At 46.4% G+C, this 13,046-nt stretch overlaps 2 protein-coding genes across 3 annotated transcripts in view; one reads left to right on the top strand and one right to left on the bottom strand.

Annotated features, from left to right (window-relative positions):
• The window catches only part of CENPN (centromere protein N), a 22,226-nt gene extending 17,931 nt beyond the window's left edge, over window positions 1-4,295 (bottom strand). Inside the window, exons 1-2 of the mRNA XM_017541834.2 lie at window positions 3,970-4,295; window positions 711-891 (exon numbers count right to left, since the gene is read on the bottom strand). Of these exons, the coding sequence (XP_017397323.1) occupies window positions 711-881 (171 nt within the window). The 5' untranslated portion in view covers window positions 882-891; window positions 3,970-4,295. The remainder of the gene's footprint in view (window positions 1-710; window positions 892-3,969) is intronic.
• A 58-nt stretch (window positions 4,296-4,353) lies between these two features.
• CMC2 (C-X9-C motif containing 2) overlaps window positions 4,354-13,046 on the top strand; it is a 34,380-nt gene continuing 25,687 nt past the window's right edge. The window contains exon 1 of one of the 2 annotated variants that reach the window (XM_017541854.2): window positions 4,354-4,511. The gene's annotated coding sequence lies outside the window, so the exon portion shown is untranslated. Of the gene's footprint in view, window positions 4,512-5,056; window positions 5,077-13,046 lie in introns of those variants that run through there. The other variant, XM_017541856.2, reaches the window with a different exon arrangement.

Genomic DNA, 13,046 nt, shown 5'->3' with positions numbered 1-13,046 from the left:
AAAAAAAAACAAAAAGCAATTAAACAGATAAATACACATGAAAGACAGAGTCATTTCTTTGCAACTTTGCCAACACATCTGAGTGTTGTTGTCTTTTCATACTTGATAATTAGATAGGTTTAAAAAATACTGCAAAAATTACTGCTCCTTATTTAAATTTGTACTGAGTTTTTTTTTCCTCCTATGGTATTCACTTTTTCTTTCTTATTGATTTGTAAGCATTCTTTTTCTGTTTTTTTTCTGAAATGGAGCCTCGCTGTATTGCCAGGCTGGAATGTAGTGCTGTGATCTTGGCTCACTGCAACCTCTGCCTCCCAGGTTCAAGTGATTCTCCTACCTCAGCCCTCCTGGTAGCTGGGACTACAGGCATGCACCACCACACACAGCTAATTTTTGTATTTTTAGTAGAGACAAGGTTTCACCATGTTGGCCAGGATGGTCTTGATCTCTTGACCTCATGATCCACTGCCTCAATCTCCCAAAGTGCTGGGATTATAGCCGTGAGCCACCGGGCCGGCTGTTAGCATTCTTTTAAGATGAAAAGGTCAATTAAAAATTAGTTTATTTTCCACTGCAGTTGTATGTAGCCCTCATCCCTTCACTAGTAGTTTGGCAGCTACCTTACATTTCTTTTGGAGTAAGAAACAGAAGAAAGAAAAACCCAGAGGGGTAGCATTTTGTTCAAGACTCATCATTTTGAACACTGTTACCTCACACAGCCGAACCAAGTGCTGAACTAAAGATTCCTTTCTCTGCCGGAAATTTATAGTCTGCAACTGATTTTCAGACAAAAAGTCCCAGGCTTTTAGGATTGTTATCAGTTCATTCATGGGGATTTTCAAGATGGTCCTCTTGATGAACTCAGCAACAGTCTCATCCATCCCTTTGGCACTTTAACGAAGCAAAAGCAGCACAACAAAGTATTAACCAAATACAAAACTTGTCTATCTTTATTTACATATATACAACGCATGAAAAATAGAGATAGGGTCTCACTACATTGCCCAGGTTGGTCTTAAACTCTTAGACTAAAGCAATCCACCCACCCTCAACCTGCCAAAGTGCTGGGATTATAGGCATGAGCCACCGCACCCAGCCATTAGCATCATATTTAGCTGGGATTTTGATTTGTAGGTCAAACACCTAAATCTTTACCCTTTTCCAGCCATTCTGCAGTGTTTCAGCGTGAGCATTTATTTTCTCCTTCAATTGTATATTTACATGCTTTAGAGTTTAAAAATTGGTGCTGTCTCTCGTTTCTTGGCTAGAGTATTTCGATCTTTTGATGGTGATGATCTATAGCTCATTCATTCATTCACTGATTCATGTAACCCCTTACTTCTGCATGCCAGGCACTTTTCTAGGCACTGGGGATAGATTATTTCTTTGGCCAAAAAAACAATTATCTGTTCCAGTATGGCACATCCATTCTAGTGGAGGAGAGAAACAACAGGGAAACCACAAACTATGTTAAAAGTGAGGAGTGCTGGAGAAAATGGAATCAAGTTAGACAGGCTGAGTTGAGGGTGGGAGTGCTGGAGAGAATACGACTTTGGGACAATCCTTGCAGGAGAAGGAGCCATGTGTGGACGAGCTTTCCAGGCAGAAGGAACACCATCTGCAAAAGTCCTGAGGCAAAAGCCTGCTTGGGGCCTTCAAGGAAAAGGGACGAGGGTGGCCTCCAGTGAGGGGACAGCAGGGAGAGGAAGGCGGAATAGACGAGGTGAGATCAGGGATCGTGGAGGGCCCTGAAAGCCACTCGGGATCACTGCTTGTTTTACTCTGCAAGGTGCTGAGCACAGGCTGGACACGCTCTTGTTTAGCTTTTCTACCAGGATCAATCTGGCTACTGTACTGACAACGCAGTCTAAGGAGGCGAGGGCAGAAGCTGGAGGTTAGCGAGGCAGGGGAAGAGGTCAGATTCTGGATACCCTTTTCAGAGGGAACTCATGGGTCGGCCACTGCACGCGGCCTTTTTTTTTTTTTTTTTTTTAAGACGGAGTCTTGCTCTGTCACCCTGGCTGGGGTGTACCGCTGACAGCCTCTGCCTCCCAGGTTCAAATGATTCTTCTGCCTCAGCCTCTGGAGTAGCTGGGATTACAGGTGTGCACCACAATGCGCAGCAACTTTTAGTAAAGATGCGGTTTCACCATGTTGGCCAGGCTGTTCTTGAACTCCTGGTCTCAAGTGGTTCTCCTGTCTTGGCCTCCAATAGTGCTAGGATTACAGGCGTGAGCCACTGTACCAGGCTATCCACTACTAATTGCCTTTACAGAACTATCTTTTTTCTTGTTTCTAAAATTGAGCTTTAGGGCAGGACGGTGTTTTTATTCACAGCTATGCTCCTAGAATCCAGAACTTCGTCACTATAGTCAATTAAGTCTAGTCAGCCCAAGCACAGTCTAATGCGTCCTTGATAAATGAATCCTTGTGGAATGAATGCCTGAGGAGACAACCTGGGCTGACTGGGATTCAGCAGTAAGTGAAACATCAAGTCAACACTTCTCCCATTAAGAACACAGGCGAGGGGTCAGGCGCTGTGTATCACTTGAGGTCAGGCATTCCAGACCACCCTGGCCAACATGGTGAAACCCCGTCTCTACTAAAAATACAAAAATTAGCCGGGCATCGTGGTGCACACCTGTAGTCCCAGCTACTCGGGAGGCTGAGGCAGGAGAATCGCTTGAATCTGGGAGGAGATTGTAGTGAGCCGAGATAGAGATCGCGCCACTGCTCCCCAGCATGGACGAGAGTGAGACTTCATCTCAAACAACAAGAACAACAACAAAAACACACACACACAGGCAAGGCTAGGCTGTTAAAATGAAGATTCCTGGGCCCTATCGAGTTAAACTGTGAGGATGGGACATGGAGGGCTGGAGATTTAGCATCTTTTAAAGAGCACATCAGATAATTCTGTGTAAAGTTTGCAGAACGCCTGTCTAAAGAAATTTGGAGCGCACTCAATCTCACCAATGAAGTTGGAAATCCCTTCAGTAAATGTTTACCCCACTGACAATTTTTTAACTTTTTTTTTTTTTTTTTTTTTTTTTTTTAGTAGAGACGGGGTTTCACCATGTTGACCACGATGGTCTCGATCTCTTGACCTCGCGATCCACCCGCCTCAGCCTTCCAAAGTACTGGGATTATAGGCGTGAGCCACCGCGCCAGGCTGTTTTTTTTGAGCCAGAGCCTGTCGCCCAGGCTGGAGTGCAGTGGTGTGATCTCGGCTCACTGAAACCCCCGCCTCCCCAGTACAAGCGATATTCCTGCCTCAGCCTCCCAAGCAGCTGGGATTACAGGCACTTGCTACCACGCCCGGCTAATTTTTGTAGTTTTAGTGGAGACGGGGGTTTGACCATATTGGCCAGGCTGGTCTCGAACTCCTGACCTCTAAGGTGATCCGCCTGCCTCGCCCTCCCAAAGTGATGCGATTACAGGCGTGAATTACCGCGCTAGGCCCCATTTTCAAACTTTCTTTGTACTTCCTAGCGCTTTAGTGCCTGGCATAAAGTAGATGCTCAAGATTTGTGGAACGCATGATCAAAAAGATCCCTTTTAAACAGGCAGCGCGAGGAGCAACCCAAGAGGCTACAAGCCGAAAAACGACGGAAGCCGAGGTGGCATGAAGGCAAAACCCCAACGCTGGGCCAGGCAACAACCCAGAGAGAGCGGAGTCCCGGGTCACATGACCACACGGCCGGCCTCTGACGCAGACACACGCTTACGTAGGGCTCAGCCCCGCCCCACCGCGGGCGAGGTGACGCCACGGCTGGCCCAGCGTCACCGCCCCCTTTCACTTAGGCCCCTACCGCAGTTCCCCTCCCCGAGCCCGAGACCCAGCGCCAATCCTGCGCCTCACAACGTGCGGCAAGCCCGAGAAAGCGGACCCCGAGACCTGGGATCTGGCTTCCTCAACCCTCTGGCACCCTCCGGGGCCCGCTCCACTGCCGCCCGGGGCTCTCTTACCGACCCACATCTCCTGCCGTCTCACTCCTCAGCTACCGTTCCCGCCCGTCGCGCCTTCAAAGCTACCAATTGCAGTTCCCACTGCCTCCAGGCCCCGCCCACCGGAGCTCAAGCTTCGGGCAGCGTCTTGGGCACAGGGAACTGCACGGGGGAGCGACTGAAGCGAAGCTCGCCGAGCTCCCGCGCCGCTCTTCTTAGAAATGTACAGTCGTGCACCAGTAGTGGACTTGCACTTAGGCTCCTCGAGCCTGGCTTGTGTGCTCGGCTTGTGGCTTAGACGCTCGGCAGGGTACGCCGTGCCTCAGTGGACTCGCTGTGCTTCCCCCTAGAGCGCACAAAAGTGGGCCCGTCCAGGCCTGGCGGCGCAGGCGCCTTGAGGCCCGCGGGCGGCGGGGGCGGGGAGCCAGGACACCGGTGGAGTGCGTCCCCGGCGTTCGTCGCTTGGGGAGCGGTTCAGTCCTCGACTCTGGTAGCCTGCCTTCGGGTCGGGCGTCTTCGTCGGTGACTTTCGCTTCGGCCCTGCCGGTGTGGCCGCGAGTCGGGTGAGTCTCGGGAGTCCGGGCGGTTCCGAGCGCGGTCTGTCGTCCCTCCTCAGGTCCCCTGACGGCGCGCCCTGCCGAGCCCCTTCCTGCCGCCCGCCGGCCCGGGAAGTTAGGACCAGGGAGACCCGGCTCCCTCAGGCCCACAGCCGGGCTCCTGCGCTGGGGAGGCTGCGGGTGGAGTGCCTGGGCGCTCGCTGGGGGATACGCTGGTGGCTGAGACAGGCCCTGGGTGTCATTCGGGGTTCGAATCCGCCTGCCGCTCACTGGCTGACCTTGGCCGCGCTCCTCCCCTCCCGGAGCCGAGGCTTCTTCGCTTGTAAAACGGGCAAAACCCATCGCTCGGCTTTGAGGAATGGAGCCCTCTCCACAGAGTTTGACACGATGAGCGCTTAATAAACTGTTATTGTTGTTTAAATAGCAGTTGACAGTTTGCGGGTGGAAAACGGGAGTCGTTCAAACACTTTTCAGCTGCAGTGAAAGTTGTCTCTGTGATGTGAGAACCCACTAAGAGCCCCGTCAGTACGCTTCACTCTTGTTTCCCCTTCAGTACTTTTTTTTCATGAAAGTAAGACATTGACCTTTCTTCTCTTGGGTTTAAAGATCACGGGTTTTATGTAGAGTGTTAAGTAAATTAGTTTTGGAAGTCTTCATTTAAACCTTAAAGGCGTGGAAGTTTTTGAGGGCAAAGGAATTACGTTGTGATGCCTTTCGTATCTCCTCTTCATTCGTGGCTTTTGCACTTGCTGAGTTGATTTAAAATGAGTTTATTTTCCATCCTTTTCCTACTGCGTTGAGGCCTGAACTAGTTGTCAGTTTCTCAGACTCATGAATTCAACATTCAGCAAACATCGATTGGGCATTTACCACGTGCTTTTGCAAGAATGTTCCCTCACGTGCCCCTGCCTTCCTTGAGATGTATGGACGATATTTTTCTCTGAAATTCACGGAGCAGAGTGCTTTGGTAATGTTTGTTCAGGGAAAGCTGCGAGGGCGCATTCACTCAAACTCTGGTGGAAGTCAGAGTAGTTAAATCCTCCTCCCCAGGCCGCCCCTGGAGTCACTCCCAGGAGCAGCCTGGCACGGGGTCTACATTGCCAGCGCCAGTCTCTTTCTCAGTGGCACCGGTTTAGAATTGGTGCCTTTGCGCTAAGTCGAAGTGGGTAGGGGAGGCAGTCCCCGACTGTCTGCTACCTCTCCTGCGGTATGGCTCATAGTTAGACTCATAGTTTGAAAAGTTGAAAAATAATTATTTAACTGATAGTAGGGCCGAAATGTAGGCTTTAAAATATATGTTTATTTTATATATTTTAATTTAATTTATTTTATTTTGAGATGGAGTTTTGCTGTGTTGCCCAGGCTGGAGTGCAGTGGCGTGATCCCGGCTCATTGCAACCTCCACCTCCTGGGTTCAAGTGATTCTCGTGCGTCAGCCTCCCGAGCAGCTGGGATTACAGGCCGGCTATCTGTGGATAGTTTTTTCTGGAGAACAGATTCTTCAGACTCTGAACAACGGGTCTGGCTTTGTTTTTTGCTTCTTTTGAAATAACGTTAGAAATTACAACTGTAGTGTAAATTTCCTATACAGCTGCACAATAGGAAAATCTTTCGAAAGAAAGCCAACTGGCATTAAAATACAGGGTTTTCCCCCGTGATTATAGATTTGTTGAAGTGCGTTATTAGAATGCTTACCCATTTTCTTTATACTAGAGTTAATATAGCGCCCGCTCTTGATTGATTTATTTTCTAAAATTGTGCCACCTGGTGGTTGAAGTCTGCCATAGAATAGTCTTGAGGAAAATTGAACTTCAGAGTCAGTAGACTAAGTGAAGGAGTGAGCTATAATTTTTATATCTCGACTAAGAGTACCCTACGGCCTTCTACGCTCCCAGCTTACTCCCTAGGAAAAGTTAAAATTGCTCTTACCCTTATGGGTTTCGTAGCCAGCTATCAAAACAAATTTGACAGGTGAAAAAAAAATTTTTTTTTCACAGAACTGCCCCAGGGCAGACAGCTGAAAATTTTAAGGAGTTTCATTGAACTCCTTTGGTATCCTTATCTGCATATACACAGTGCTTGGGGCTGGATTGAAGAGGGAGGTGGTGAAAAAGTTTACCCTTTTGATGTTTTCTTAAATACCAACGTAAAGATGAGACTGAGACTCTTTGGTAGAAGTCACAGTAGTTAAGCCCTTCTCCCCAGGAAGCCCCTGGGGTCACTCCCAGGAGCAGCCTGGCATGAGGTCTACACTGGAATTGAATATTAGTCTATTCAAATAATGACAGTTTGAATGGAATTCATCCCTCTCTCTGTCTCACTGGAAACATCCAAGAATGAGGTCTTATGTTCCTTTCGCATTTGTTTCAACCGTGCTGCCAATGTTCATAATTATTAATTTTTTTTGAAATAGAGTCTCACTTTGTAGCCCAGGCTGGAGTGCAAGTGGTGTAATCTCAGCTCAGTGCAGCGTCTGCCTGCAGGGTTAAAACGATTCTTCTGCCCTAGACTTCCAATTAGCTGGGATTACAGGCCCCTCCACCACCATGCCCGGCTAATCTTTGTGTTTTTAGTAGAGACTGGGTTTCACCATGTTGGCCAGGCTGGTATAGAACTCCTGACCTCAAGTGATCCACCTGCCTTCGCCCCCCAAAGTGCTGAGATTACAGGAGTGAGCCACCGCTTCTGGCTTCTCATAAGTTATTTTAAACCCATGTCGTCACTGAGATACAGGTCAAAAGCAAATTCCATTTTATGGAAAAGAGACTTAGATCTCAGATTAGTAACCAAAATGACATAACTTGTGAATAGCTGACTAGTGACAAGTACAACACTATTCTTTTTTTGTGTGTGTCTAGACAGACCCAGTATTTCCAATTTTACAGGATTTTACATCGACTTATTTGGAACCTTGGCCTAGAATTACTGGCTATTGAACTTGTTATCAACCAGAAGCTCTTTGGGAAAGTTTTTTCCATCTTATTTCATTCACAAACTGCTGTAAAGTCATGTCTTTCCTATTTTGAACATGGATTAAAAATCTGTCATGGTTAGAGATTATGTTGGGTTGTAACTTTGCAGTTAACTACTGTGTGACCTTGGGCTTAGTTTTTGAAAATGTGAGCAGTGCATATTTTCACTTACAGAAAGATAATTTCTCATGGTTCAACTGAATTTAAAAGGCTACCTGTGTCATAGGGTTGTTGCATTCTAAGACTTGTGCTTAGCACTTGGCAAGTGGTCATCAAATTATTTTCTTAATAATGTTGATATATTCTTAGGACTTGGAAGAAATTTTAAGAATAAGAATATGGAATATGTATTTAGGTTTTCTTCGGTTCATAAAATATATTTTGAGTTAAATTGTATTACTAGAATAGTCTTTTAAAGGTGAGTACTGGAAGACATCAGCACTTAATTACATGTGTTCTGAAAGAACAATGCCATTGTTTTACAGTTGTGCCTTGTACATTACACCCAAGAATATAGCAGTACATTTGTGTACACACCAACATCTAGGCAAAACCAGGTGATACAAAGTGGTTGGAAGGGAGCATAGGTGACAGGCAGATAGAGGGCAAGGGGAGAAAGAAGGTATTTAGCTAAAAATACGTGGTAGAGGAAAGAAAGGAGTGATGAGGAAAGCAAGGAATCTGTTGGATAAGGGATAAGGTGAGTGTTTAGAGCTTTAGGTTAAGTAGTAGCATCTTACCAAGAATAGGAAAAGGAAATGAAATTAAACTATTTTATTCTTTGACATAGTCATTTAGGCTAAGAAAGTAGAAGGGCCTCAAAAATACATGCAATTATTATTTGTCAATTAAAAATGCAAATAATGAGAATTAGAAGGGAAGGTGTTTTATTGGTACCTACTGTTAGACGCATCACTCAAGTAAAGCTACCACCAGACAGGCTTTGTATGAGCAACATGGCTGTTTACTTACCCAGGTGCGTGTGGGCTGAGTCCGAAAAGAGAGTCAGCAGAGGGCAGTTGGATAAGAGCTGGTTTTATAGGTTGGGGCAAGTGGTCAGTTAAAGGTGGTAATGTATTTTAGAGAGGGGAAGGGCATCACGGGATGCATGACCACAAGGGTAGAGGTCAGTAATCTATCTTCAGGAGGGGACGGGTGTCACAGGATGCTTAATCACAAGGGTAGGGGTCATCTATTACAAACAGGCATTATCATAAGGTTAAGGGGTTATTGGTTGCAAGCAGAGGGGAGGGTGAGGCAAATTACATAGTTACAGGGGTTGGGGCCCTGAGAAACCCAATGTCCAGGCGGTAAATTCTGTGAGGATGAGCAGAACAATGGTTGCAGGTTTCAGGTTTCAGGGGGCGAGCCGTTAGTTGAGGTTGGAACAAGTTGTTTCTCTTCTTTCTATGGCCACCTGGTGACTTGTGGCATTTCAGACTTTCTGGCCCCTGGGGACCATCCAGAGGTGTACATGCAGGTTACTCAGGCTATAATGGCCAGGCTTGGACTTGGAGGCCTGACATTCTCATGTTTTTATATCTGTATAAAGAAAAAAGTTAGAGAAGTGAGTAGGGGTGATGTTTCTCATGGCTTCTTTAAGCATGACGGGGGCTTCGAGGATACCTTAAAAAAAAAAATCTGTGATTCTTATCGTTTATTAAGTGTTTAGTTAAGTCCTTGAAGCATAATAGCTTTAAGGTGGCTGGTGATGAAGCCTTGGGTCAAGATTGGACAGGATGTCGTCCAGGGAGACTTGGATTGAAAGAGTTCTATGCGGGTTCTGGAGAGTTGTCATTGCTGCATCTTGACCTTACTTAGCCCAGTGTTGCCTGGAATTCTTGAGGGGTGGGTGGGTGTTTCGGGCTGATCCCAGAAGGATGAAGGCTGTGAAACAGGACTGGGGATAAGACAGGCCGGTGAACGGGGAGGGTTGGCAAGGCATCTTGTCTTAAGTGGCTGAGAGGTCCTGGGAAGTGGTGATATTGTGGGGTTGTTAAAAGTAGCATTTGCCGTATAAAGTGATTAGTGATGGCCTGAATACAGTTTTGTAGAAATTGAGAGACTAATTGGAAAATGCAAGGTCCAAATAAAAGAAGGAAGAAGGGTTTTAGGGGAGTAAGGATTGGAAGGTAGTTAGGAAGGAGTAGCTAATGACAGAATGGGACCAAGAATAAGAGTGAGTAGAAAAGTAAAGAGGAGGACTTCATTAGGGTGAAAGAATTGGAATGTCCCTTGCCACACAGGGTCATTTATCCACTTAAGGTAGGAGTTGAGGGTAGAAGTTTGTGGGTAGAACCGCAAGATATTAGCTAAAATGGTCTGGAGGAAAACAGTAAACTGGCAAGGCAAGCAGGCATAGGGCATTTAAATGTAGACAAGAAGAGCGATCAAAAGTATGATTAGACAGAAAGCAACAGAAATAGAGAGCTTGTGAGGTGTAGACTAAGCTTTAGGGTTGACTGTGTAGAGTCCTGCTGCAAATGGCAAAGTTAAGAGAAGGATTCCTGTCAGCGTTAGAATATAAACTACTCGTGTGGTTTGTGTCTACTCTCCAGGAATTTGAGTTAGCTTAAGAGAAGTAGGAGAGAGTACTTGCGACTTCCAAGAGGAGATGGGTGGGCTAGGCTGGTCGTCTGATGGGCACAGTTTAATCCTGGGCTGATGAACCCAGTGGGGAGGGTTTTGTAGATGGACATCAATTGGGGTACTGTGGACAACTAGGTAGGGACCCTTCCATCGAGGCTGTAGAACTGGAGAGGTTAGATACTTGACCAGCACTGATTGTCCAGCTAAGGTGTCTTCATAAGGCTGGGTATCAAGTGGATAAGAGGAGGTTAGCAGCTTGAAGAATTTCCTGCCTAGTTTGTTGGAGAATTAGAAGATAGTCTCTAAGACGGCTAGTTTCTGGGAGAACGCTAGCTCAGGCCTAAGAAGAAGAGTGTGGCCATATAAGAGTTCAAAGGGGCTGTTCTGTGGGTTCCTGGGGAGTGGCATGAATTTGGAGAAGGGCAATAGGTAGAAGGGATACCCAGCCCTTTAGTTGAAGGATGAATTGGGTAAGATGTGTTTTTAGGAGGCCATTAGCTTTTCCCACTTTTCCTGATGACTGAGGGAGGTAAAGATCATGGAGATTCCATTCAAAGCTAAGCGCCTGAGAGACTGCTTGGGTGATTTGGTTAATGAAGGCAGGGCCATTGTCTGATTGTATAGAAGTAGGCAGGCCAAATGGGGATTGATATTATTTAACAGACAAGAAATAATAGCAGCAGCCTTTTCTGTTCCAGTAGGGAAGGCTTTAATCCACCCTGTAAAAGTATCTATGCATACAAGAAGATACTTGAATTTTTTTGACAGGAGGCATATGAGTAAAGTCAATTTGCCAATTTTGCGTAGCGGTAAATCCCCCGGCTTGGTGAGTGGGAAAGGTTGGGGGGGGTCCTTAAAAATCCCAGGGGTTTGGTAGAGTGGCAGATGGAGTACTGAGATGTAGTTGTTTTAAGGATGAACTTCATGAAGGGAAGAAGAGGTTCTAAGAGATGGGCCAAAGGCTTATATCCCCATGAAAATGGTTAAGAGAGGATAGAATGGGCTTGTGAGACAGGAAGAAGGAATTTTCCTTGATCCAAAAACTAACTGCCTTGAGTGGGAATTGACTGGTAGATTCAGAAGGAGAGTAAGATTCAGAAGGATTCAGAAGGAGAGTAAGTAGAAGTAATTGATGAAAAAGAAAAATACTGTCCGCTAGGAGGGGATATTGGTGGTGCATTTGCTGCTTTCTTAGCTGTTTTATTGGCAAAAGCATTTCCTTGGGCAATGGGATTTAAAGTTTTTTGGTGTCCTTTACAGTGGACAACTCTGGCCTTGGCTGGGAGAAGGGCAGCTTTAAGGAGAGCTTTTATTAAGGGAGCATTGATAATAGAGGACCCCTGTGTGGTAAGGAAACCTCTTTCTGCCAATATGGCAGCATAGTGGTGTAGGATGTAGAAGGCATATTTAGAGTCAGTATAGATATTTACATGTAGTCCCTTAGCAAGAGTGAGAGCATGGGTTAAAGCAATTAGTTCAGCTTGCTGAGAAGCGATGCAGGGAGTATAACAGCCTCAATGATAGGTGAATGGGATACAGCTGCGTAACCAGCTTTAGCTGGTGTCAACTGACTAGGCTTTGAAAAACTGCCATCAATAAACCAGGTGTGGTCTGGGTCTGGAATGGGAAAGAAATATGTGGAAATGGGGTGGATGCTATATGGATTAGGGAGACACAATCATGGGGTTTGGGGCTTGTGTTTTGGTATTAGGTGAGAAGCTGTAAAATTAGGGCCGTGTGCAATAGTCATAGTGGGAGTTTCGATAAAGAGTTAATAGTGTTGTGTAAGACGTGGGGCAGATAACAGATGTGGAAGATGCCAAGAGGATACTAAAGCCTGAAGATTGTGAGAGCTGTGCAGTGAGTGAGGCATAGCCTGTGATTTTGAAAACGTGAAGAAGGAGTAGAGCAGATGAAGCTGTTGCACATAGGCACTAGGGCCAACCTAGGACAGTTGAGGTCAAGTAGTTTAGAGAGGAAGGCAACAGGTTGCGGACCTGGCTCTTGTCTAAGAACTCCAGCTGCACCACCCTGAGTTTCAGCAGTGTATAAGGAAAAGGTTTAGGTTGAATTGGTATAGCAAAGAATGGGTTAAATTAAGGGTTTTGTACAGGTAATAGGTGCAGTTATGTGGGGAGCCAATGGAACAGGAGGAATAGGCAGAGAAGTTACACGGGGTACCTTGGAAAAGATTATTTAATTACTTTAGAAGAGAGTTAAGGGTGGCAGCTGGGCGTGGAACCAGGAAATGTCTTGGCACACAGAATGGAGAGTGAAGTGGCAAGATTGACAGGAGCAGGGCATTTAAGTTTCCTTAGGAATTGAGGTGAGTTTCAGAGAAGATGGGGAGAGTGTAGGGGTTTGGTACTACAGGATGGATGGGGAGGTGGTGTCCTACACTTCTAGGGTTAAGGTAGGGGGACATAAAGGGGAGGTATTGAGGGAGGAGGGTGGCAGTGAGGTGTGGCTATTTCCCAGGAACAGTTAAGGAGATAGACAGTTTTGTTGTATCTTGGCCTAACAGGAGAACTGAATAAGTGGGAATGATTAAGAAAGAATGTGGAAAGGAGTGCTGGCCTAATTGACACTAGACTTGGGGAGTTTTGAGAGGCCTGGAGGCCTTGCCGTCAGTTCCCACAACAGTTATGGAGGCCAAGGAGACAGGTTATAGTGGGGTGAGTGGCTAAAGTATTGAATAAGAAGGGGATGGACTTACCCTCCACCATAAGAGCAACGAAGCTTGGCGTCCATGATGGTTCGGGCAGCGAGCAGTGTCTTCAATCTGACTGTCTGACTTCCAGTGTGGGCCCGCACAGAATGGGCAGAGCTTAGGAGGAATCCCAGGCTGAGAGCATTCCTTGGCCCAGTGGCCAGGTTTCTGACACTTGAAGCAAGGTCCAGGAGGGGCGGCTGGATGCTGCAATCTGGGCGCTTTGAGGCCTTTGTGAGCCAGTGGTGTGGCTGGGGTTTGTCTTATGGC

The sequence above is a fragment of the Cebus imitator genome, unplaced genomic scaffold (assembly GCF_001604975.1).
Source record: "Cebus imitator isolate Cc_AM_T3 unplaced genomic scaffold, Cebus_imitator-1.0 Scaffold137, whole genome shotgun sequence".
NCBI lineage: Eukaryota > Metazoa > Chordata > Mammalia > Primates > Cebidae > Cebus > Cebus imitator.
The sequence above is the reverse complement of the archived record's forward strand: the minus strand, read 5'-3'. Positions and strand labels throughout refer to the sequence as shown.